The 22686-nt window shown below is 36.0% G+C and overlaps 1 protein-coding gene across 5 annotated transcripts in view; it reads left to right on the top strand.

Moving 5' to 3' along the window:
* Positions 1–22686, top strand: part of DACH2 (dachshund family transcription factor 2) — a 782542-nt gene that overhangs the window by 569809 nt on the left and 190047 nt on the right. For all 5 annotated transcript variants that reach the window (XM_077145234.1, XM_077145235.1, XM_077145233.1 and 2 more), the window contains one exon: positions 21476–21611. In XM_077145234.1, coding sequence (XP_077001349.1) covers positions 21476–21611 — 136 coding nt within the window. The remainder of the gene's footprint in view (positions 1–21475; positions 21612–22686) is intronic.

The following is a 22686-nucleotide window of genomic DNA, read 5'->3' as shown; positions in this document are numbered from 1 at the left end:
ATTTCAGTAGGAGGATATAAGCTGAAAGGAGGGGAGGAAGAGCTGTCACTTCAGGACTAAAGGTATAAGCCAAAAGAAAGGAAGACAAGTTATTTTTCAATAGCAGAAGCTAGCTGATATGATTTTCAAGTGTCAGGGGCTGAGGCTAGTTAATGGCTGACTTCATTAGCATTAGGGCCTTTGACCTATTAGAAAATGACCAGATAAAGGGCAGAACAGCTCTTACAGTCAGAAGGGCACACGATAAGGGCTTTTACACTCATTTCAGATATCAGGGCAGCTGTATTAGGGATTTCAGTATTCCCCTCTCTACTCCAGTACCCCAAAAAGCAAAAAGGAATATGATTTAGTAATCAAAATCATCCCTTAAATCCTAATTTCTCAGTTACAATTCCTTTCTTTCATTTGAAAATTCTTTCTGAATCTTGACTGAAAAGGGACATTGTTATTGGGGGCAAAGCAATGAAGCCTGTTATCCTTGGAGAGTCTAATATCTCTTGGTTTTAGAGCTTCTCTGGCATTGAAAAAAATCTGAAGGTTTCAAGTCTCTGAAAAACAAACTTAATAAGTAAAATTTTATAGAGCACAAGATATCTTTCAGGGTTTCTGGGAACACTGTTGGTTGGGGTTTGCCATATTGTGGCAGTTTGCAATATCTGACTGAAACTTGCATAAGAGCAACCTCCAGAATGACCTCCTGATTTGAAATCTCTTAGCCATTGAAACTTAATTTCTTTACCCCTTTTGGTCAGTTCATCCATGATGCCATGGCCAGTCTCAACCTCGGAATTTATGTCTCAAAGTGTGAGGGCCAGTTATGTCCTGTGATGCCAGGGCCAGTTTCTATGATACTAGGGCCAGTTATGTTTCATGCTGCCAGGGCCAGGATTATACCCCTGGATATTTTGTGTCATGTTTGGGGGAAGCTCAAAGTTTAGCTTAGAGACCACATTTGACAAATAGCAGAGATTTTCTGGAGATGGCTCTTAGGCACTAATCCTAAGTAAGTTCAGTTTACTATTACAGAAATAAGTTTCATAAGGGCAAGCCTCAAAATTGAGGCCTTGGCTTATTAATTGGGAGCCCCTCTTGCTTAAGAAAATGTCAAAATTCCCCAGGTTTGGAAGCTTATAGACCTATTTTTTTTTCAGTCCCTCAAGGGACTTTGCAAATGCTATTTCATTTTCTGCCCAAAATATTTGAAATTCATCATTGCATAACATTAACTTGTATAGAACATTAAGATTGTGTTTCTTATTATAGGTTCTATATCAACTAAAGCTGAATTAGGTTGTTTGACAGACTAGACAGATTAAATTAGATAGTGTAAATTTTGGACAATATAAACACTTTTTTTGTTTCACACAAAAGTTAAAGCTTTAAAATACAGGTGATATTTCCTTTACCTTGTATATTGATTTACCTTAGCCTTAACCAGATCAGTCCCATCACATATTTAATTGGAGTTTGATTGCTTTCTGTTTTTTAAACAGCTGCTGTATGTATTTATGCTGACTCTCAGAGCTGGAGAACAAAATTTGAGTCTCAGGTGTCATACAGATACTTAAAGTTTCAAGGAACTAATCGGTTATATAAAGAGCGAAGCATTTCAGAATTTAAAGATAGTTAAAACTTACAATCTGAGTTTTAATTTTTATAAGCAAATTTAAATGAAGCTACTTTCAGAAATAAAAATATTAGACAGTTGTTTTGTATTAAGAAACCATAGCAGAGGTTTTGTTCTGTTTCACTCTTACATATTTACCAGAGTTATGTTAATTAACAGAAAAAATATTATATATATGCATATATATATTTGTCCTGCCTTTCTTTTAAGGTTTTTTCCTTAACCTTGCAGATGGAGATTTTACCTATGGCTGGCCACATACATGTTTAGAGACATATTAGAGCAAAGCAGTGCAAGTGACAATTTGGCTGTTTCTATGATCTGTAGCCTTCTAAGAATAACTAAATCCATGACTAACAACTCTGTACCACTGCTTAACATCATGCAGATTAGTTTCAGCATATAACATGGACAGTGAGAACACTGCAAATTTTTTTTAGAAATTTTATATAATCTCTAAAATATATGAATAATATTTGACCCATACAATTTTAACCAGCAACAAGATATTAAATCCCTTTTAACCACTGTAATACTTCCCAAACCCCTCCTATGCAATAGGTTAAACTATTTTAGCACGTTACTTATACAAAATGAAAAAACAAATTATTTGTAACAATTTTTCCCTTAACAGTGAGGAGACTTGTCTTCCAAAATAAAAGATAATGCCAACATAAACATTAACAAGGCTATTATTCTTAAGTAAAATCTTTGTTTCTTGACAGAGTACTCAGATGATTAAGAAAAATTTTAACAAAAACTTTACATTAAGAGCAGACTAAAAATCCAGGTTATTTTAAAAGGGATAAAGCTTAACTTTAGAGGATGCAAGGGTAATTCAGTGATGGAATTCTCACCTGCCATGTGGGAGTCCCAGGTTCAATGCCTTCCATGCACTTCCCAAAAAGCAAACAAACAAGCAAAATAAACAAAAGACAAACAAACAAAAATTCAACAAATGGTTCTACAATAATGGGACAGTCACATGGAAAAATAATGAAAAGTGACCCCGCCATACAGCACACACACAAAAAAACCCAAAAACTTTAGTTCTGTATGAATACCCAGTTTGACAGAAAAGCTTTCTTTGTTAAAAAAATATGACACACAAAACTTTTGAACTTACATAATTCCTTCCAATAATAGCATTCATGAAGGGTGAAAGAGACAGAGATAAAAAATTAATGGAAGAAGGAAGAAATGTATGCTCGGGTTTGGAACAGAGCCAGGCATTTACGTAATTTATACTCAGAACACAAACTCTCTCAGTCCAATTCATCACTACCTTCAGAGGTCAGAAAAACCCCAAGTTTGAAATATAATAAGCTTGTTTATATTTAAGGGGTTTATATCTGGAAAAACCTCATTTTTTTCTCAACATTATTCCCAAATGCTAAATAGTACCAGGAATATGTTACTTTACAAAATTAAATTACAGTTTCTAAAAACTAGTTCAGAGTTCTGTTTATTTAAATGCAACTTTCTTATTTAACGGTCTTGCAAGTTTCATCTCTTTTATGAGGACTTCTTAGAACATTCATTATCTATTTGCTTTTCAATTTTTCCAGGATTTTTAATTATTTCATTATGACTATCTTACACTATGACTTGGTATAAGTATATTATAACTAGAATATAAACTCTTGGAAGCTAAGACTTATGTCTTTTCTACTCATGACGACATTTACTAACAATAAAATACTGTTTGACATTAACAAAGCCCCTACAAATTCAAATTCTTTCACACACTGAATTAACAAATGGCCAAATAACAAAAAGCCAAATTCTTTGAAATCCAGGTAATCAGGGTTATATAAAAAATTCATTTATATTTCTTACTAAGCTTAACTGATTTCTTAAATAGAGTATATTTGAAGCATTAGCATATTTTTAAATTTTATTATTATTTATATGTTTTATTGCCAGGTACATTGCTCAGTTCATGTAACCTAACCTATCTAGTTAGGCTGCTTTCAGAGGAATTTTGATAATGTATTCAGAATACTAGCTTATTTTATCAGTAAGCTTATATAGATTTAGTAAGAACATATCCAAGCAGAATAAAATCACATTTGTTCAATTCAAAATTTATCATAAAATTCCCTTTATCAGAGGTTGAAAAAAATCTCTCTGTTTTCATAATATATTAAACCAAACAATTTTAAAAATACATTGATTATCAAGTTCTAGAAAATAAACTGCTATTGTTTAATTTGTCCCAGGCCTAAATACAGGAAAAACTTTTCCATATCTCTCAAAGATCTTTCATTTTACTTATTGAAATTTGATAATTAGATTTTATTCAGTTAGTCCTACCCCAAGGCTATTTATATTTTAATAATAATCTGACTACTAGTTACCACTGCAGAAAAATATTTAAAAACATAGCATATTCTATAGCATTTTTTGCTTATCATTTCTAATCTCCAGACCTAGTAGAAAGAAATCTAAGCCATACCTCACCATATCTTTCTGTGCCTAGTCCTACCCCACAACTGCTTTAGGTGGTTGGGCTCTAGGTCAGAATAGGTTGCACAGACAGAAAGATATCAGGCTTGTTGAGTTTAGATTTGACAGTTTCAGATGAGGGCCATGGAATTTTATTTTCTTCTTTAACTGTTTTCAATTATTAGATCTATTTCACCAAAAACTATGACCAGGAAAATTGGAAAAGGTTTTCTGTTTCTCCAGAGGCAGTCTGTTCTAGTTTCCTAGCTGCCAGAATGCAATATACCAGAAACAGAATGACTTTTTTTTTTTTACATGGGCAGGCACAACAGAATGACTTTTAAAATGCGAAATTTAATAAACTGCTAGTTTACAGTTCTAAGGCTGAGAAAATGTCCCAATTAAAACAACTCTATAGAAATGTCCAATCTAAGGCATCCAGGGAAAGATACCTTGGTTCAAGAAGGCTGATGAAGTTCATGGTTTCCTTCTCAAGTGGAAGGGCACATGGCAAATGCAGCGTTTCTCTCTCATCTGAAAGGGCACATGGCGAACATGGCATCATCTGCTAGCTTCTTCTCCTGGCTTCCTGTTCCATGAAGCTCCCTGGGAGGCATTTTACTTCTTCATCTTCAAAGGTCACTGGCTGGTGGTCTCTGCTTTGTGGTGCTGCAGCATTCTCTGCTCTCTCTGAATCTCTTTCTTCTCCAAAATGTTTCTTCTTTTATAGGACTCCAGAAATTTATCAAGATCCACCCAAATGGGTGGAGACATGTCATCACGTAATCCAGCTAAACAACACCCTTGATTAAATCACATCTCCAGGGAGATGATCTGATTACAGTTTCAAACATAAAGCCCTGAATAGGAATTATTCTACCTTTATGAAATGGGATTTTGATTGAAACGTGGCTTTTCTAGGGTACATACGTCTTTTCAAACTGGCACATTCCACCCTCTGGACCTTAAAAAAAACATGTTTTCCCCATATACAAAATATATTAATTTCATAACAATATGAGAAATCCTTAAACCATTTAAGTAGCAATACACATGAAATACAAAGTTGGAAATGTACAAACTCCTATCAAAGTTAGTTATAAGCATAGTCTGTTCTAAGGCAAAATTATCCTCTGTCTCTGGACCTATAAAAACTCAAAACAAGTTAGCTGCTGCCAACATACAAAGGAGGAACATTCATAGGATACATAAATACATTTCTATAAGAAGGAAGGACCCATACAATTTTGAAAACCTGCAGAGCAAAGTCTATTAGATTTCAAAGTCTGAGAATCATTCATCCTCGGGGCTTTTGAAAGTGGCAGTCCCACCTTTTTCAAAGGCCTATACAGATGCCTGCCTCTTTTTGAATGCAACCTTGGGGAACACTGGAGAGATCACCTTTTTCTTGGCTCCACCCTCTCCACGCATCAGGACTCCACTAGGGCTCTCTGCCATCTTCAGGGTACACACTCAACCCCTCCATGTGGTGGCAGCCAGGCTCTCCCCAAACCCCAAGGAATGTGCTTCACCCCCTCCAAGGCCTGAGGCAGCATGACTCTTCCACTGCAACAAGGTAGAAGGCCCATCCTCTGCCTTTGGAGCAAACTCACCCTCTCCTTGGGCTTGGGTGTGTCCGCTTTCCTGGCCTGAGGCTTCTTGACTTCAGACCTCAGTATCCATGGTTTTGCCTCTGTAGTTATTTTTTCCTCCAATGTGTCCCTTCTCTGAAACCCCCAGTCCAGACTGGCAGTGACTCTGTTTATGCAGATATGGTAGCACTCTCATTGGCTTCCTATGCAGTAGCCTTGGATCATGCCCATCAGACATAAGGAGTTTCCACAAGTCCTTCCTGGATAATGTCATGTCCAATCCTGACTTTCTCTGAAATGGCTGGCTGATTCCACATTGGGTTAAATCTTCTCGCAGGGCACTATTCTCTGGCGTCTCCCTTTCTGGGGGCCCAGAGTTTTCCAGAATATCAGTTTCTAGTTTCTTTGTACACAAGAGTTCAGTTATCAGCTTATCTCTTTCCTGTCACATTTCACTATAAGCTGTGAGGAGAAACTAGGCTGCACTTTTGACATCTAATTTGGAGATCTCTTCTGCTAAATATCCAATTTCATGGCTTTTAAAATCAGCCTTCCAGCCAAAACCACTCATAAATTTTGCCAGATTATCTGCTATTTTAAAATAAGGATCACCTTCCTTCCAGTTTACAATAACACGTGCCTCATTTCTGTCTAAAGCCTGGTCAGAGGTATCTTTGCAGTCCACATTTCTGCCAACACTCTCTTCAAAACATACTAGGCTTTCTCTATCAAGCTTCTCACAACTCTTCCAGAATCTTCCTTTTATTCATTTGAAAAGCCATTCCAACATGTTTGGTATTTGCAAACTGCAGCAGCACCCCACTTCTCTGGTATCAAAATCTGTTCTAGTTTACTAGCTGTCAGAATGCAATATACCAGAAACAGAATGACTTTTAAAATGGGAAATTTAATAAGTTGCTAATTTACGGTTCTAAGGCTGAGAAAATGTCCCAATTAAAACAAGTCTATAGAAATGTCCAGTCTAAGGCATTCAGGGAAAGATACCTTGGTTCAAGAAGGCTGATGAAGTTCACTGTTTCTTTCTCAAGTGGAAGGGCACATGGTGAACAGAGTCAGAGTTTCTCTCTCATCTGAAAGGACACATGGCAAACATGGCATCATCTGCTAGCTTCTTCACCTGGCTTCCTGTTTCATGAAGCTCCCCGGGAGGCATTTTCCTTCTTCATGTTCAAAGGTCAATGGTTGGTGGACACTGCTTCATGGTGCTGCAGCATTCTCTGTTCTCTCTGAATCTCTTTCTTCTCTACAATGTTTCCTCTTTTATAGGACTCCAGAAACTTATCAAGACCCACCTAAATAGGTGGAGACATGTCACCTAATCCAGCTTTAACAACCCTCTTGTTTAAATCACATCTCCAGGGAGATGATCTTATTACAGTTTCAAACATACAGCATTGAACAGGGATTATTCTACCTTTATGAAATGGGATTTTGATTAAAACATGGCTTTTCTTAGGTACATACATCCTTTCAAACAAGCACACAGTCCATTGACAGTTTTCTGCTGCCTTAAGGAAATTCTAAGAGCAGTTTCTTTCTCTTAGGTCCCTGTTTGTTCTCAGTGATTACCAAACTAAGGTATTTGAATCTTGTCCTTCAGAGAGTTTTTTTCTCTTTTTAGTCTTTTTCTTCAGACTAAAAAGTTAAAAAAAAAAACTGAGTACATATATATATGTGCTTCAGGATTACATTTATATAGTGTGTGTGTGTGTGTGTGTGTGTGTGTGTGTGCATGTGTACATCAGCCATCTGATTATTTCTAAGTAGTTCAAATAGGACTCTTTAAGAATTTTCTTATTAATTTGCTAGTACCTTCTGGAGGCATGAGAATATACACTGAAAAATCCAAGACACACAAATAGAAAATTAGTTACACAAGAAACAGAAATACTTTTGAGAGGGACAAATAAAAGATTGAATATGTATCTCATCCCATTTATACCTTTTTACAAAAAACTCTAACTGTAATATCTTTAAACTTTAACTGTAATGGTAGTATTTTCATTTTAAATCATATAGAGGCTAGATTATGTTACAGAAATAAAACCTTTTTTTATAGACTCATAATCAAAATATTTTCAACTTTCAATACAGCCCAAAGGTTCCCTTTCTAAAAGAATTTCCATAATCAGTAACCAATTAGGAACATTTTACCAATATAAATGCAGGAACACACTGATTAATAGACTGAAAATGTCAGCTAACAAACAAATAAGCATTAAATGCTTAATACACTGATTAGCAATCAAACAAACATCAACTCTTACTATACCCAGGTAACATACTGGCTAGAATTTATAGCATTTAAACAGGTCTACTTAATTTAATTCAATACCAATTAATTGTTGAATTACTAATTTTTTAGGAGTATAGTCAGACAAATTTAGGCCAGGACTACAAACCCAATGGAGAACACACACCAAACACATCAATTAGCAATTAAATAGATATAAAACTTATCACACCAATTTAACAATTAAACCAATACCTAGGTAACATACAGGCTAACACTTAAACAGGCCTGCTTAATTCCATTAAATATCAGTTAATGGTTGGATTAGGTCAGGGCTTCAAACCTTGTACAGTATGGTACCCAAAATCAGAAGGAGTAGAGGTCAGAGCAAAGGGCATTGTTCTGGAAGCATGAAGAGGACTCAGACCTCCTATTTACTCCTCAATCCATTTTTACTCTGATGACCCACTTACTCAGTCAGACACCAATTAATTGTTGTCTTAGGTCAGGGCTTAAAACCCTGTATAGTATGGTGCCCAAAATCAGAGGGTGTAGAGATCAGAGCAAAGGAAATCATTCTGGAAGTATGACCCTGGCTCAGGTCAAGGAGACTTGAACTGCCTATTTAGTCCCCAGTCCACTTTTACCCTAATGACCCACTCACCCTGTCAGATATTTGGACATGAAACTGGAAATGGTTTCTCTCTTTGAAGCTTTCTTAAGGTGCCAAAAGTCTCTGAAGTGCTGGCAGAGCAGAGAATTCCCAGTTGCCAAACCTCTAGACTAAATTCAGTCCAGTGGCCATGAAAGGCTTATTTACCTGGACTATCTGCTCTGCTGAGGCTCCAGAGACTTGAGCATTCATCCAAGAGGGTCACCAAATTGTACTTGTAAGTATTGAATGACTGGTTACACAATGATTTTTAAATTCCAGCACAAAACATTTCTAATAAAAGAGTCTGGGAGCAGCAATATTACCTTTCTGTGCTTCAACTTTTCTTTCTGCAAAATGAATCTTATTTGGTTTACACTTTGTTTACATATTACTTGGTTACAATAGTATTGCAAATAGAAAATACAATTACCTTCTCCTTAAATAATATTGCTTTATTTTTAACTTGTTAAAGAAATATGTTTACTGCTGATTGATCTATTTAATATGCAACCATTAAAAAAAAGTCAAAATCTTCACACACAATTGGATGTTGTTTTGAAACGCAGTGACATTAGATCACAGGCATATTTAAATCTTGCCAAGTACACAGAAACCATTTTATGCAGAAGAGAATTTGAATCTGATTTCATATAGTTATTTTCAATAAACTTGATTGAATGTGATGTATTTATTTCAAATTCCCTGTGATAAAACTACTCTACAAATCTATCAGAAGTACATTTCCACTAGAAATTATCATAAAGAATGAAGAGGAAGATTTTTAATAGACAGAGGTCATTTTAAGGCATAGTGACAGACTTTTATTATAGTTGCCAAGTTACATTTGTTTCTTTTTGAAATGTGCTATATTAGTAACATTATTAATTAAAAAATCATTATTCCCAGGAAATACCTCAATGAAATCTTCTAAGTAATTTACAAATGTGTTAAAAGCTAAACCTATCTTTTAAGACAGTTTTCAGTGTAATATTAGCTATAAGATACCAGGTTATAAAGATAAAAATTTCACACCAATGTTGATCTATATCTCAACAGAAATTTACTTCCAGTGTGCTTCTTGGTGAACAGCTTCAAAGTTCAATCTAATAGAGTTCTGCAAGCATTGAACAAACCTATGTATTGAGACTTCATCAGATATTACTTGGGGAGTGGAGGAACTATTAAAACATAAAACACATTTTCTCTATTTGTATTTACAAATATGAAATATAATGTCACCTGCTAGCATCTCTATAGTTAAAGTTATGCCAACATTTCCATTATACATTCTTACTTTCAGCAATTTAAATCATAGCTGCAAAAAGCAAATCTATAACAGCAAGACGTAGATTTTGTTTGTCCATTCAGTAAGAGACTATGACACATTGCAAAAATACCCAAAAATATTTGCTTAGCTGGATTAAGATTTGTGAAGAACTACCAAATGTTATCATGTTTAAATTATTCCTGTTGTTTATATATCTTTGTTTTTACTTTCAGATAAAACCTTCATTATTCCATTTAATTTTAGTAAGTCTCTAATTTAAAAAACAACAACAAATTGCTCTGATATTGAAACACAATTTCAGAGTCCTTCTAAATGTGTCTTAGCATGGCTTGAGCAATGCTGATATCTGTGCTAATTCTTGTCACTGATGATCATAAGACTGATGACATTTTTCGTGGGAAGCTGCTTTTGCAGTATGTGCATTGAATAGTAGGGCTAGATGATACACAAAGGATATCAGCATATTGAGTGACTGACTATACAACCATTTTTAATTTCCAGTACAAAGCATTTCTAATAAGAGACTGGGAGCAACAAATTTAACTTTCTGTGCTTCAACTTTTCTTTCTGAAAAATGGATCTTATTTGGTTTATGGTTTGTTTCCATATTAACTTTCTTCAGATGAAGTCTACATCTGAAATCTGTTTAGGCTAAATTTTAAGTCATGTTAACTCATCATTTTTAATTCAGGCCAGACAATTTGGAATTTGTTAGCAAGCTCACTTGTTAACAAATAATTGAATCAGATGAGACTACTGGTATCTGACTTAAAAAGGGTATTGCTCTATTTTTTTTCTGTTTATTGGGTATGTAATATGTATCAAGTAGTTCTCAATGCTTAGGATACATTGTAATGGAGAAGGACATATGACAAAGAGAAAAATTCTGTGTTTCTCTTTTCTTTGTTAGAAAAGTTGTGGGTTTACATAACAATCATGAGTAAAATACAGGATTCCCATACACCACCCCAGATGAACAGCTTACATTGGTGTTGAACATTTTTTACAATTGAAAATAGCGCATTTTTATAGTTGTACTGTTACTGAAAGTCCATATGATTATATAGGATTCACTGTTTAATGCAATTCCATGGATTAAAAAATTTACTCTGTTACCATACATACAATCTAACATTTCCCCTTGAAGTTTATTCAAATATATATTTCAGTACTGCTAATCACATTTACTGTGTTGAACTATGAGTAGCATCAGCCATTACCAAAACATTTCCATCATTCCAAATAGGAAACCTGAACATTTAAGCCTTAACATCCCATTCGCTATGCCCATTCTGTTCCCTGGTAACCTATAATCTAGATTTTAACTATGATTTTGCTTAAGATAATTGTCTCAAATCAGTGAGATCAAACAATATCTATCCCCTTGTGTCTGGATTATTTCACTAAACATAAATCTTCAAGGTTCATCCATGTTGTCATATGTATCCAGACTTCATTTTTTTTATGGCTGAATAATATTCCATGGCATGTATATACCACATTTTACTTAACTGTTCTTCAGTTGATTGACACTTGGGTTTCTTTTATATTTTGGCAATTGTGAGCAATACTGCTATGAACATCAGTGCAAATATCTGTATTAGGCCTGCTTTCAATTATTTGGGGAATATATGTAGTAGTGGGATTGCCAGATGATATGTTAGCTCTATATTTATCTTTCTGAGAAACTTCCAAACTGTCTTGCATAGAGGCTGTGCAATTTTGCATTGCCACCAGAAAGGAATGAGTGTTCCTATTTCTCCACATCCTCTTCAACACTTCTAATTTTCCATTTTATCAATAGCAGCCATTCTAATGGGTATGAAATGGTGTCTCATTACGGTTTTAATTTGTATTTGCCTGATAGCTAATGGTGTCAAACATCTTTTCCCATGCTTTTTGGCCATTTATATATCTTCTTTGGAGGGATGTCTGTGCAAGGTTTTGTCCTTTTTTTTTTTTTAACTTTTTATATTAATTAAAAAAATTAACTAACACAACATTTAGAAATCATTCCATTCTACATATGCAATCAGTAATTCTTAATATCATCACATAGATGTATGATCATCATTTCTTAGTACATATGCATCGATTTAGAAAAAGAAATAGCAAAACAACAGAAAAAGAAATAAAATAATATAGAGAAAAAATAAAAATAAAAAATACAAAAATATATAAGAAAAAAAAAACATAGCTCAGATGCAGCTTCATTCAGTGTTTTAACATAATTACATTACAATTAGGTAGTATTGTGCTGTCCATTTTTTTTTTTTTAGAAATCATACCATTCTACATATGCAATCAGTAATTCTTAACATCATCACAGATGCATGATCATCGTTTCTTAGTACATTTGCATTGGTTTAGAAGAACTAGCAATACAACCGAAAAAGATATAGAATGTTAATGTAGAGAAAAAAAATAAAAGTAATAATAGTAAGAAGAAAACAAAGCAAAACAAAACAAAACAAAAACCTATAGCTCGGATGCAGCTTCATTCAGTGTTTTAACATGATTACTTTACAATTAGGTATTATTGTGCTGTCCATTTTTGAGTTTTTGTATCTAGTCCTGTTGCACAGTCTGTATCCCATCAGCTCCAATTACCCATTATCTTACCCTGTTTCTAACTCCTGCTGAACTCTGTTCCCAATGACATATTCCAAGTTTATTCTCAAGTGTTGATTCACATCATTGGGACCATACAGTATTTGTCTTTTAGTTTATGGCTAGACTCACTCAGCATAATGTTCTCTAGGTCCATCCATGTTATTACATGCTTCATAAGTTTATCCTGCCTTAAAGCTGCATAATATTCCATCGTATGTATATACCACAGTTTGTTTAGCCACTCGTCTGTTGATGGACATTTTGGCTGTTTCCATCTCTTTGCAATTGTAAATAATGCTGCTATAAACATTGGTGTGCAAATGTCTGCTTGAGTTTTTGCCCTTAATTCCGTTGAGTAGATTCCCAGCAATGGTATTGCTGGGTCGTATGGCAATTCTATATTCAGCTTTTTGAGGAACTGCCAAACTGCCTTCCACAGTGGTTGCACCATTTGACATTCCCACCAACAGTGAATAAGTGTGCCTCTTTCACTGCATCCTCTCCAGCACTTGTCATTTTGTGTTTTGTTGATAATGGCTATTCTGGTGGGTATGAGATGATATCTCATTGTGGTTTTGATTTGCATTTCTCTAATGGCCAGGGACATTGAGCATCTCTTCATGTGCCTTTTGGCCATTTGTATTTCCTCCTCTGAGAGGTGTCTATTCAAGTCTTTTTCCCATTTTGTAATTGGGTTGGCTGTCTTTTTGTTGTTGAGTTGAACAATCTCTTTATAAATTCTGGATACTAGACCTTTATCTGATATGTCATTTCCAAATATTGATTCCCATTGTGTAGGCTGTCTTTCTACTTTCTTGATGAAGTTCTTTGATGCACAAAAGCGTTTAATTTTGAGGAGTTCCCATTTATTTATTTCCTTCTTCAGTGCTCTTGCTTTAGGTTTAAGGTCCATAAAACTGCCTCCAATTGTAAGATTCATAAGATATCTCCCTACATTTTCCTCTAACTGTTTTATGGTCTTAGACCTAATGTTTAGACCTTTGATCCATTTTGAGTTAACTTTTGTGTAGGGTGTGAGATGTGGGTCTTCTTTCATTCTTTTGCATATGGATATCCAGTTCTCTAGGCACCATTTATTGAAGAGACTGTTCTGTCCCAGGTGAGTTGGCTTGACTGCCTTATCAAAGATCAAATGGCCATAGATGAGAGGGTCTATATCTGAGCACTCTATTTGATTCCATTGGTCGATATATCTATCTTTATGCCAATACCATGCTGTTTTCACCACTGTGGCTTCATAATATGCCTTAAAGTCCAGCAGCGTGAGACCTCCAGCTTCGTTTTTTTTCCTCAAGATGTTTTTAGCAATTCGGGGCACCCTGCCCTTCCAGATAAATTTGCTTATTGGTTTTTCTATTTCTGAAAAATAAGTTGTTGGGATTTTGATTGGTATTGCATTGAATGTGTAAATCAATTTAGGTAGGATTGACATCTTAACTATATTTAGTCTTCCAATCCATGAACACGGTATGCCCTTCCATCTATTTAGGTCTTCTGTGATTTCTTTTAGCAGTTTTTTGTAGTTTTCTTTATATAGGTTTTTTGTCTCTTTAGTTAAATTTATTCCTAGGTATTTTATTCTTTTAGTTGCAATTGTAAATGGGATTCGTTTCTTGATTTCCCCCTCCGCTTGTTCATTGCTAGTGTATAGAAATGCTACAGATTTTTGAATGTTGATCTTGTAACCTGCTACTTTGCTGTACTCATTTATTAGCTCTAGTAGTTTTGTTGTGGATTTTTCCGGGTTTTCGACGTATAGTATCATATCGTCTGCAAACAGTGATAGTTTTACTTCTTCCTTTCCAATTTTGATGCCTTGTATTTCTTTTTCTTGTCTAATTGCTCTGGCTAGAACCTCCAACATAATGTTGAATAATAGTGGTGATAGTGGACATCCTTGTCTTGTTTCTGATCTTAGGGGGAAAGTTTTCAATTTTTCCCCATTGAGGATGATATTAGCTGTGGGTTTTTCATATATTCCCTCTATCATTTTAAGGAAGTTCCCTTTTATTCCTATCCTTTGAAGTGTTTTCAACAGGAAAGGATGTTGAATCTTGTCAAATGCCTTCTCTGCATCAATTGAGATGATCATGTGATTTTTCTGCTTTGATTTGTTGATATGGTGTATTACATTAATTGATTTTCTTATGTTGAACCATCCTTGCATACCTGGGATGAATCCTACTTGGTCATGATGCGTAATTCTTTTAATGTGTTGTTGGATACCATTTGCTAGAATTTTATTGAGGATTTTTGCATCTATATTCATTAGAGAGATTGGCCTGTAGTTTTCTTTTTTTGTAATATCTTTGCCTGGTTTTTGTATGAGGGTGATGTTGGCTTCATAGAATGAATTAGGTAGTTTTCCCTCCGCTTCGATGTTTTTGAAGAGTTTGAGGAGAGTTGGTACTAATTCTTTCTGGAATGTTTGATAGAATTCACATGTGAAGCCGTCTGGTCCTGGACTTTTCTTTTTAGGAAGCTTTTGAATGACTGATTCAATTTCTTTACTTGTGATTGGTTTGTTGAGGTCATCTATGTCTTCTTGAGTCAAAGTTGGTTGTTCATGTCTTTCCAGGAACCCATCCATTTCCTCTAAATTGTTGTATTTATTAGCATAAAGTTGTTCATAGTATCCTGTTATTACCTCCTTTATTTCTGTGAGGTCAGTAGTTATGTCTCCTCTTCCATTTCTGATCTTATTTATTTGCATCCTCTCTCTTTTTCTTTTTGTCAATCTTGCTAAGGGCCCATCAATCTTATTGATTTTCTCATAGAACCAACTTCTGGCCTTATTGATTTTCTCTATTTTTTTCATGTTTTCAATTTCATTTATTTCTGCTCTAATCTTTGTTATTTCTTTCCTTTTGCTTGCTTTGGGATTAGTTTGCTGTCCTTTCTCCAGTTCTTCCAAGTGGACAGTTAATTCCTGCATTTTTGCCTTTTCTTCTTTTCTGATATAGGCATTTAGGGCAATAAATTTCCCTCTTAGCACTGCCTTTGCTGCGTCCCATAAGTTTTGATATGTTGTGTTTTCATTTTCATTCACCTCGAGGTATTTGCTAATTTCTCTAGCAATTTCTTCTTTGACCCACTCGTTGTTTAGGAGTGTGTTGTTGAGCCTCCACGTATTTGTGAATTTTCTGGCACTCCGCCTATTATTGATTTCCAACTTCATTCCTTTATGATCCAAGAAAGTGTTGTGTATTATTTCAATCTTTTTAAATTTGTTAAGACTTGCTTTGTGACCCAGCATATGGTCTATCTTTGAGAATGATCCATGAGCACTTGAGAAAAAGGTGTATCCTGCTGTTGTGGGATGTAATGTCCTATAAATGTCTGTTAAGTCTAGCTCATTTATAGTAATATTCAGATTCTCTATTTCTTTATTGATCCTCTGTCTAGATGTTCTGTCCATTGATGAGAGTGGTGAATTGAAGTCTCCAACTATTATGGTATATGTGTCTATTTCCCTTTTCAGTGTTTGCAGTGTATTCCTCATGTATTTTGGGGCATTCTGGTTCGGTGCGTAAATATTTATGATTGTTATGTCTTCTTGTTTAATTGTTCCTTTTATTAGTATATGGTGTCCTTCTTTGTCTCTTTTAACTGTTTTACATTTGAAGTCTAATTTGTTGGATATTAGTATAGCCACTCCTGCTCTTTTCTGGTTGTTATTTGCATGAAATATCTTTTCCCAACCTTTCACTTTCAACCTATGTTTATCTTTGGGTCTAAGATGTGTTTCCTGTAGACAGCATATAGAAGGATCCTGTTTTTTAATCCATTCTGCCAATCTATGTCTTTTGGTTGGGGAATTCAGTCCATTAACATTTAGAGTTATTACTGTTTGGATAATATTTTCCTCTAACATTTTGCCTTTTGTATTATATATATCATATCTGATTTTCCTTCTTTCTACACTCTTCTCCGTACCTCTCTCTTCTGTCTTTTTGTATCTGACTCTAGTGCTCCCTTTAGTATTTCTTGCAGAGCTGGTCTCTTGGTCACAAATTCTCTCAGTGACTTTTGTCTGAGAATGTTTTAATTTCTCCCTCATTTTTGAAGGATAATTTTGCTGGATATAGGAGTCTTGGTTGGCAGTTTTTCTCTTTTAGTAATTTAAACATATCATCCCACTGTTTTCTAGCTCCCATGGTTTCTGCTGAGAAATCTACACATAGTCTTATTGGGTTTCCCTTGTATGTGATGGATTGTTTTTCTCTTGCTGCTTTCAAGATCCTCTCTTTCTCTTTGACCTCTGACATTCTAACTAGTAAGTGTCTTGGAGAACCCCTATTTGAGTCTAATCTCTTTGGGGTGCGCTGCACTTCTTGGATCTGTAATTTTAGGTCTTTCATAAGAGTTGGGAAATTTTCAGTGATAATTTCTTCCATTAGTTTTTCTCCTCCTTTTCCCTTCTCTTCTCCTTCTGGGACACCCACGACACGTATATTTGTGCGGTTCATATTGTCCTTGAGTTCCCTGATACCCTGTTCAAATTTTTCCATTCTTTTCCCGATAGTTTCTGTTTCTTTTTGGAATTCAGATGTTCCATCCTCCAAATCACTAATTCTATCTTCTGTCTCTTTAAATCTATCATTGTAGGTATCCATTGTTTTTTCCATCTTTTCTACTTTATCCTTCACTTCCATAAGTTCTGTGATTTGTTTTTTCAGTATTTCTATTTCTTCTTTATGTTCAGCCCATGTCTTCTTCATGTCTTCCCTCAATTTATCGATTTCATTTTTGAAGAGGTTTTCCATTTCTGTTCGTATATTCGGCATTAGTTGTCTCAGCTCTTGTATCTCATTTGAACTATCGGTTTGTTCCTTTGACTGGGCCATATTCTCAATCTTCTGAGTGTGGACCGTTATCTTCTGCTGCTGGCGTCTGGGCATTTAGTCACATTTCCCTGGGTGTCGGACCCAACAAGGTTGTAAGATTTTTCTGTGAAATCTGTGTGTTCTGTTTTTCTTATCCTGCCCAGTAGGTGGCGCTCGTGGCACATGTTTGTCTCACGTGTTTGGAAGGGATCCCCCCAGTCACCGATCTCTGTGGCCTGGGGATTTCCGATCCAATTCTCTCCGTTGGTTCGGGTGGCCGCGCGTGGTGGGGGCGTCAGTCGCTGCGGCTTGAGGGAACCCTGTGGCTGGTCGCCGGCTGCAGCGGGCCCGGGGAATTCGCCACCAGACCAGGAAGTCACCCGTGGGGGAGGGGCATCGGTCACTGGCCGCCGCGGCCTGGGGAATTCCCCACCGCACCAGGAAGCCGCCCGCGGGGGAGGGGGGCCGGTTGCCAGCCACCGGGGCTTGGGTATCCCTCTGCTCCGAGACTCGTACCCCGACCAGGAAGCTGCCCAGAAAAGAGGGGCGCCGGCCGCCTCGGCTTGGGAAACTTGCCTCTCCGAGACTCTCAGCTGGCCCGGGAAGGAGGGAGGGAGGAGCTCCGGCCGCCACAGCTGCCGCTGCTCGGGAAATCGCACACTGCTTGGGGATCTCACCGCAGCCGAGTCTTGCAGTCAGACTTGCCCGTCCAGACTGGGGTACGCTGTGTGTCCATTCTCTGCGTGGCCCCGGGAGCTGTTCTGCACTGTTTCATTTCACCTAGTAGTTGCTTTGGAGGAGGAACTAAGACGCACGTACCTTACTAAGCCGCCATCTTGGCCCCACTCTCTGGGAGTCCTCTTAATACTCCTGGGGCTGAGGCCAAGCGGGTCCTGGTGCGATGGATGGCTGGAGGCTGGGCAAGCAGCGCGAGTAGAGTGCGGAGGCTGCCTCTCCTCCCTGCGGCCAGCGGCACCCGCCTGCTAATTTATTTTTGACAAGGAAGCAAAGACCCTCTCACTGGGAAAGAATGCTGTCTTTAACAAAATGGTGCTGGGTACCTGGATCTTCATTTTCAAAAGAATGCAAGTGGAGCCCTACCTCACATCATATACAAAAATCAACTCAACATGTATCAGAGCCCTAAATATAAGAACTTGAACTATAAATCTTCTATAAGAAGTCATAGGGAAGCCTCTTTAGGACCTTGGGTTAGGTAATGGTTTCTTATACTTTGCATCCAAAGCACAAACAGCAAAAGAAAAAAAGTATATAAATGATATTGAAGTAGGGAAAACTCTGAGTAGCATCCCAAGAAAGCCTTTAAGAAATGGACAAAACTTTTATTGCCACAGCAGTCTCAGAGGACTTCTATGCAAAGTCTGAGCCCTGAATATTCTGTTTTCAGGTTATATAGGCTAGTGAGCAAGGCGGAAGTTACTATGGGAATGGGTATGAACACTGGAAAAGTATAGAAACAGAACTTTCTTGGTGGGAGGTGTTATCTGGCTGTTAGCTAAACTCTTTTGTCTGAGATAAGGGCAGCTCCTAGACATGACAAGAAACAGGCCTGGCAGCCTTCCTGTTTGCACACCTATACCTTTGGACACTATTAAGTAACCCTGGATATGATTAGCAGCACGGCAGACATCCAGTTTTCCTTCCTTCAAGAAAGCTTGCATGTATATACTTTTATGAATGCATAAATTTATAGAGTGATGCACACAAATACACAGAATAATATGCATAAATGTATAGTGACACATAAATTCATAAAGTTATACAATAATACTTAGGATAAACTTGTAAGCTACCTCAATATCTCATCAAAATTAAATTTTTTGTTCCTCAAAGGATTTTATTTTGAAAATAAAAAAAACAGCCTACACAATGGGAGAAAATATTTCAAAACCACATAGCCAGTAAGGGTTTGATATACAGGATATATTAAGAAATCCTCCTATTCAACAACAAAAAGACAAACAATCAAATTTTGTAAAGTGCTAAAGACTTGAGTATATATTTTTCTTAAGAAGATATACCAATGGACAAAAGCACATGAAAGATGCTCAACATTATTAGCCAGCAGGTAAATGCAAATCAGAACAACAATGAGATGCCATTTTATACCCACTAGAATGGTTACTGTTATAAAAATGTGAAATTACTAGTGTTGGAGAGGATGTGGAGAAATAAGGACTCAAACCATATTTCCACACTAATGCTCATTGTGGCATTGTTCACAGTTGTGAAAAGATGGATACACACAAAAACAGATGGATACAACCTAAACATCCATCAACTGATGAATTAATAAACAAAATATGGTATATATACACAGTAGAATACCATTCTACCAATAAAAGGAGGTTCTCAGTAAGTTACAATCATGAAGTTAGCAAGGCTGCATTACTTTCTGGAGGATTCACATAATAATTTGTTTTCTTGCCTTTTCCAGCTTCCAAACTCCACCCACACATACCTTGACTTCTGGCCCCCTTCCTCCATTTTCAATGTCATTAATTTTGCATCTCTCTGATCACTCTTCCATAAGTACATTTTCCACTGATCCTCCTCTTTTGCTTTCATCTATTAATTTTAAGAATGCTTTTGACCAGATGGGACCCCCTAAATATTCCAGGATAATTCAAAAGTTTTTAATTTCATTGTATCTGCAAAGTCTCTTTTGCCATGTAAGTTAACACATTTACATGATCTGGAGATAATTAAGTGGGCCTCCTTGAAGGTCATTATTCTTTCTATTAAATGCTGAACATTGCAAAATGTTAACTACTACTAAAATAATAAATTTTAACTGATACTATTACTTTTTCATTCTTCCACCCTAATTTCTCTTTAGGGGGTTTATGAATTTTGGACTTCCCAAGCAAAATCAATGTGAAAATGTATAGGCATATATTTAACAAAGGCTTATTGTTATAATGGTTAGAATATGATGTTGTGATTTCAGATAATTTGACAGAGCATTTAGCTTAAGAATTTTATAATGGATGAGTTAATTATAATGGATGAGTTAATATATTATAGAATATATATTCTCTTTCCCTGCATATCTATCATTCCATCACATTTATTGTGTATGTGTACAAATCCCTAATTTCTTTCTTTTTGTATGCTGCATGGTGGGATCACATTTCATTATTTTTCCCTGTGAGCATCCCATTATTGCAGGACCATTTGTTGAATTTTTGGTTGTTTGTTTGTTTTGGGGGACGTGCATAGACCAGGAATCAAACCCGGGTCTCCCGTGTGGCAGGTGAGATTTCTACCACTATACTACTCTTGAAATGCCCCCCCCCCATTTTCTTTATTGAATGTCAGATTTTTCATCAATTTGTGATGGGCCAACAAACTGGAATACTTAAGTGTTTTATAGCAATTTTCATAATCCAAAAAGTCTTGAGAGCCATCACAGTTACTGTACTGGGATATGGAATAAATATTTGATTTTTACTCAAGTTAATTGCTTAAAATTATACACATCTAAACAATCCTGAAGAATTAACATTGATAGATCTTATTGTCAGATTGGAGAACCCATCACTGTGACCTGTGACTACCAAACCATTGTGGTGACAGAAATGTCAAAATAATGTCTGAAGGTCTTACAGCTTATAGGTATCTTATTTCCAGATTTTTTGCCTGTACAAAAAAAACTCAACATGTGCCAGGTATGACTAGTTATGAGTTTGATTACAAAGCTGTCAAATCTTTACATTTGGGAGATCTCTTTCTTACTCAGATAGTAGTCATCAACTTCCAAGCCTTCATATGATCTTTATGTCAATCTAGATGCTTATAATAATAACAACCTTGACTACACACCTGTAGTTATAATACTTTATGAATTTTGTGGGAAAGCAAATGGAAACTATCTTTGCTTGAGCTTCTACCATGTACCTGTCATGGTGCTAGGCATTTTCATTTCACTCTCTTGTTCAATCCTCCCAATATCCCATTAACTTCACTGGAACTAAAAATATGATTTTGTCTAAAATATGTGTTTAAGCCCAAATATTGTATATATGCACACACTCAGGGTAAGTAAGAGGTCAACATTTAAAATGTTATGAATTCAAGCAAAATGAAGAACCTGGTATGCAGATGACATTTCCCATTTATGGTTTCAGGAACAGATCCTAGGGAGTCCTTCTCCTGCTCCCTCTCTCGAAGAGAGTCATCGACCTGAGAGACAGACCTCATCCCACCCGAGCAGCAGTGTTACCAGCTCTCCCTCTCAGATGGATCATCATTTGGAGAGAATGGGTGAGTCCCTTGCCTGTACCAAGAAATTAGAACATATTCTTTCAGGAAATTCTTCATTATACAATAGAGAGTTGAAATGTATCAGGCTGGTGACATATCCTTGATATAATTGATTTTTGCAGTGGACATTTTTATTGTTGTGGCAATATGAGCAATGAAATGAATTTTGTAGTGTTAGACACTTGCTCTTTAGCATGCCTTCCTTTCCTCTATCCCTAAATCTCATGGGAACAAAATGATGGGATTTTTGTACAGCTTTATGATGGCACAATCTTTTAATTTATGGCAGCTAGTTGGATAAAACATACTTGCCACATTCACAGAATCCTTTCAATTAATGAAAGATGAAGTATCCTTTAGGCAATTGATGATCAAAGAGTGATTAAAAAGTGAATCAACATACAATTTGCTACAATCTCAGTAATTTAAAGCTCAAAGTATTTAACATGCTTTCCTACAATTATACTTTTATTGTCTGAGAACTTTCACACTGCGTATACTATTATTGAAATACTATGAATTCATTGGCATTGATATGGCATTTTGGAGACTTTATTCTAGCCATAAGTGTGGCACTAGCTAGCTATGAGATCTTGGCCATGTCACTTAAATACCATGAGCTTCTTTACCTATTATATGAAAGTAATTACTACTCTGCCTAAAGCACTGGATTTTTGTGATGTTAAATGAAATAAAATGTGGAAAAACAGTTCAAAAGTTTAAAGTGCTAAGGAAATGTGAGTGATAAAGCATTACTTTTCTATGTGTGGCTTTACCTTGGTTGCTTATCATCTCCTGCAGTCTGATCCTACTTTGGTAAACAGAAGAAAGTTGCTCCAGGTATATTCCAATTATAACAAATTCTCATTTGGTCTATGATTATAAACCAATTGAGCTAGGCAAATTCTTCATTCATTTTTTTGTACTTATACAATACAATGCCATATGTATCTGTTTACTTTAAGCAAAATGATTTCTGCTGTTCTTTTACGTTTTTTATTAATAAAAAAAATTAACTAACACAACATTTAGAAATCATTCCATTCTACATATGCAATCAGTAATTTTTAATATC

Source organism: Tamandua tetradactyla, chromosome X, assembly GCF_023851605.1.
Source record: "Tamandua tetradactyla isolate mTamTet1 chromosome X, mTamTet1.pri, whole genome shotgun sequence".
Lineage (NCBI taxonomy): Eukaryota > Metazoa > Chordata > Mammalia > Pilosa > Myrmecophagidae > Tamandua > Tamandua tetradactyla.
This window is presented reverse-complemented; position numbering and strand designations above follow the sequence as displayed.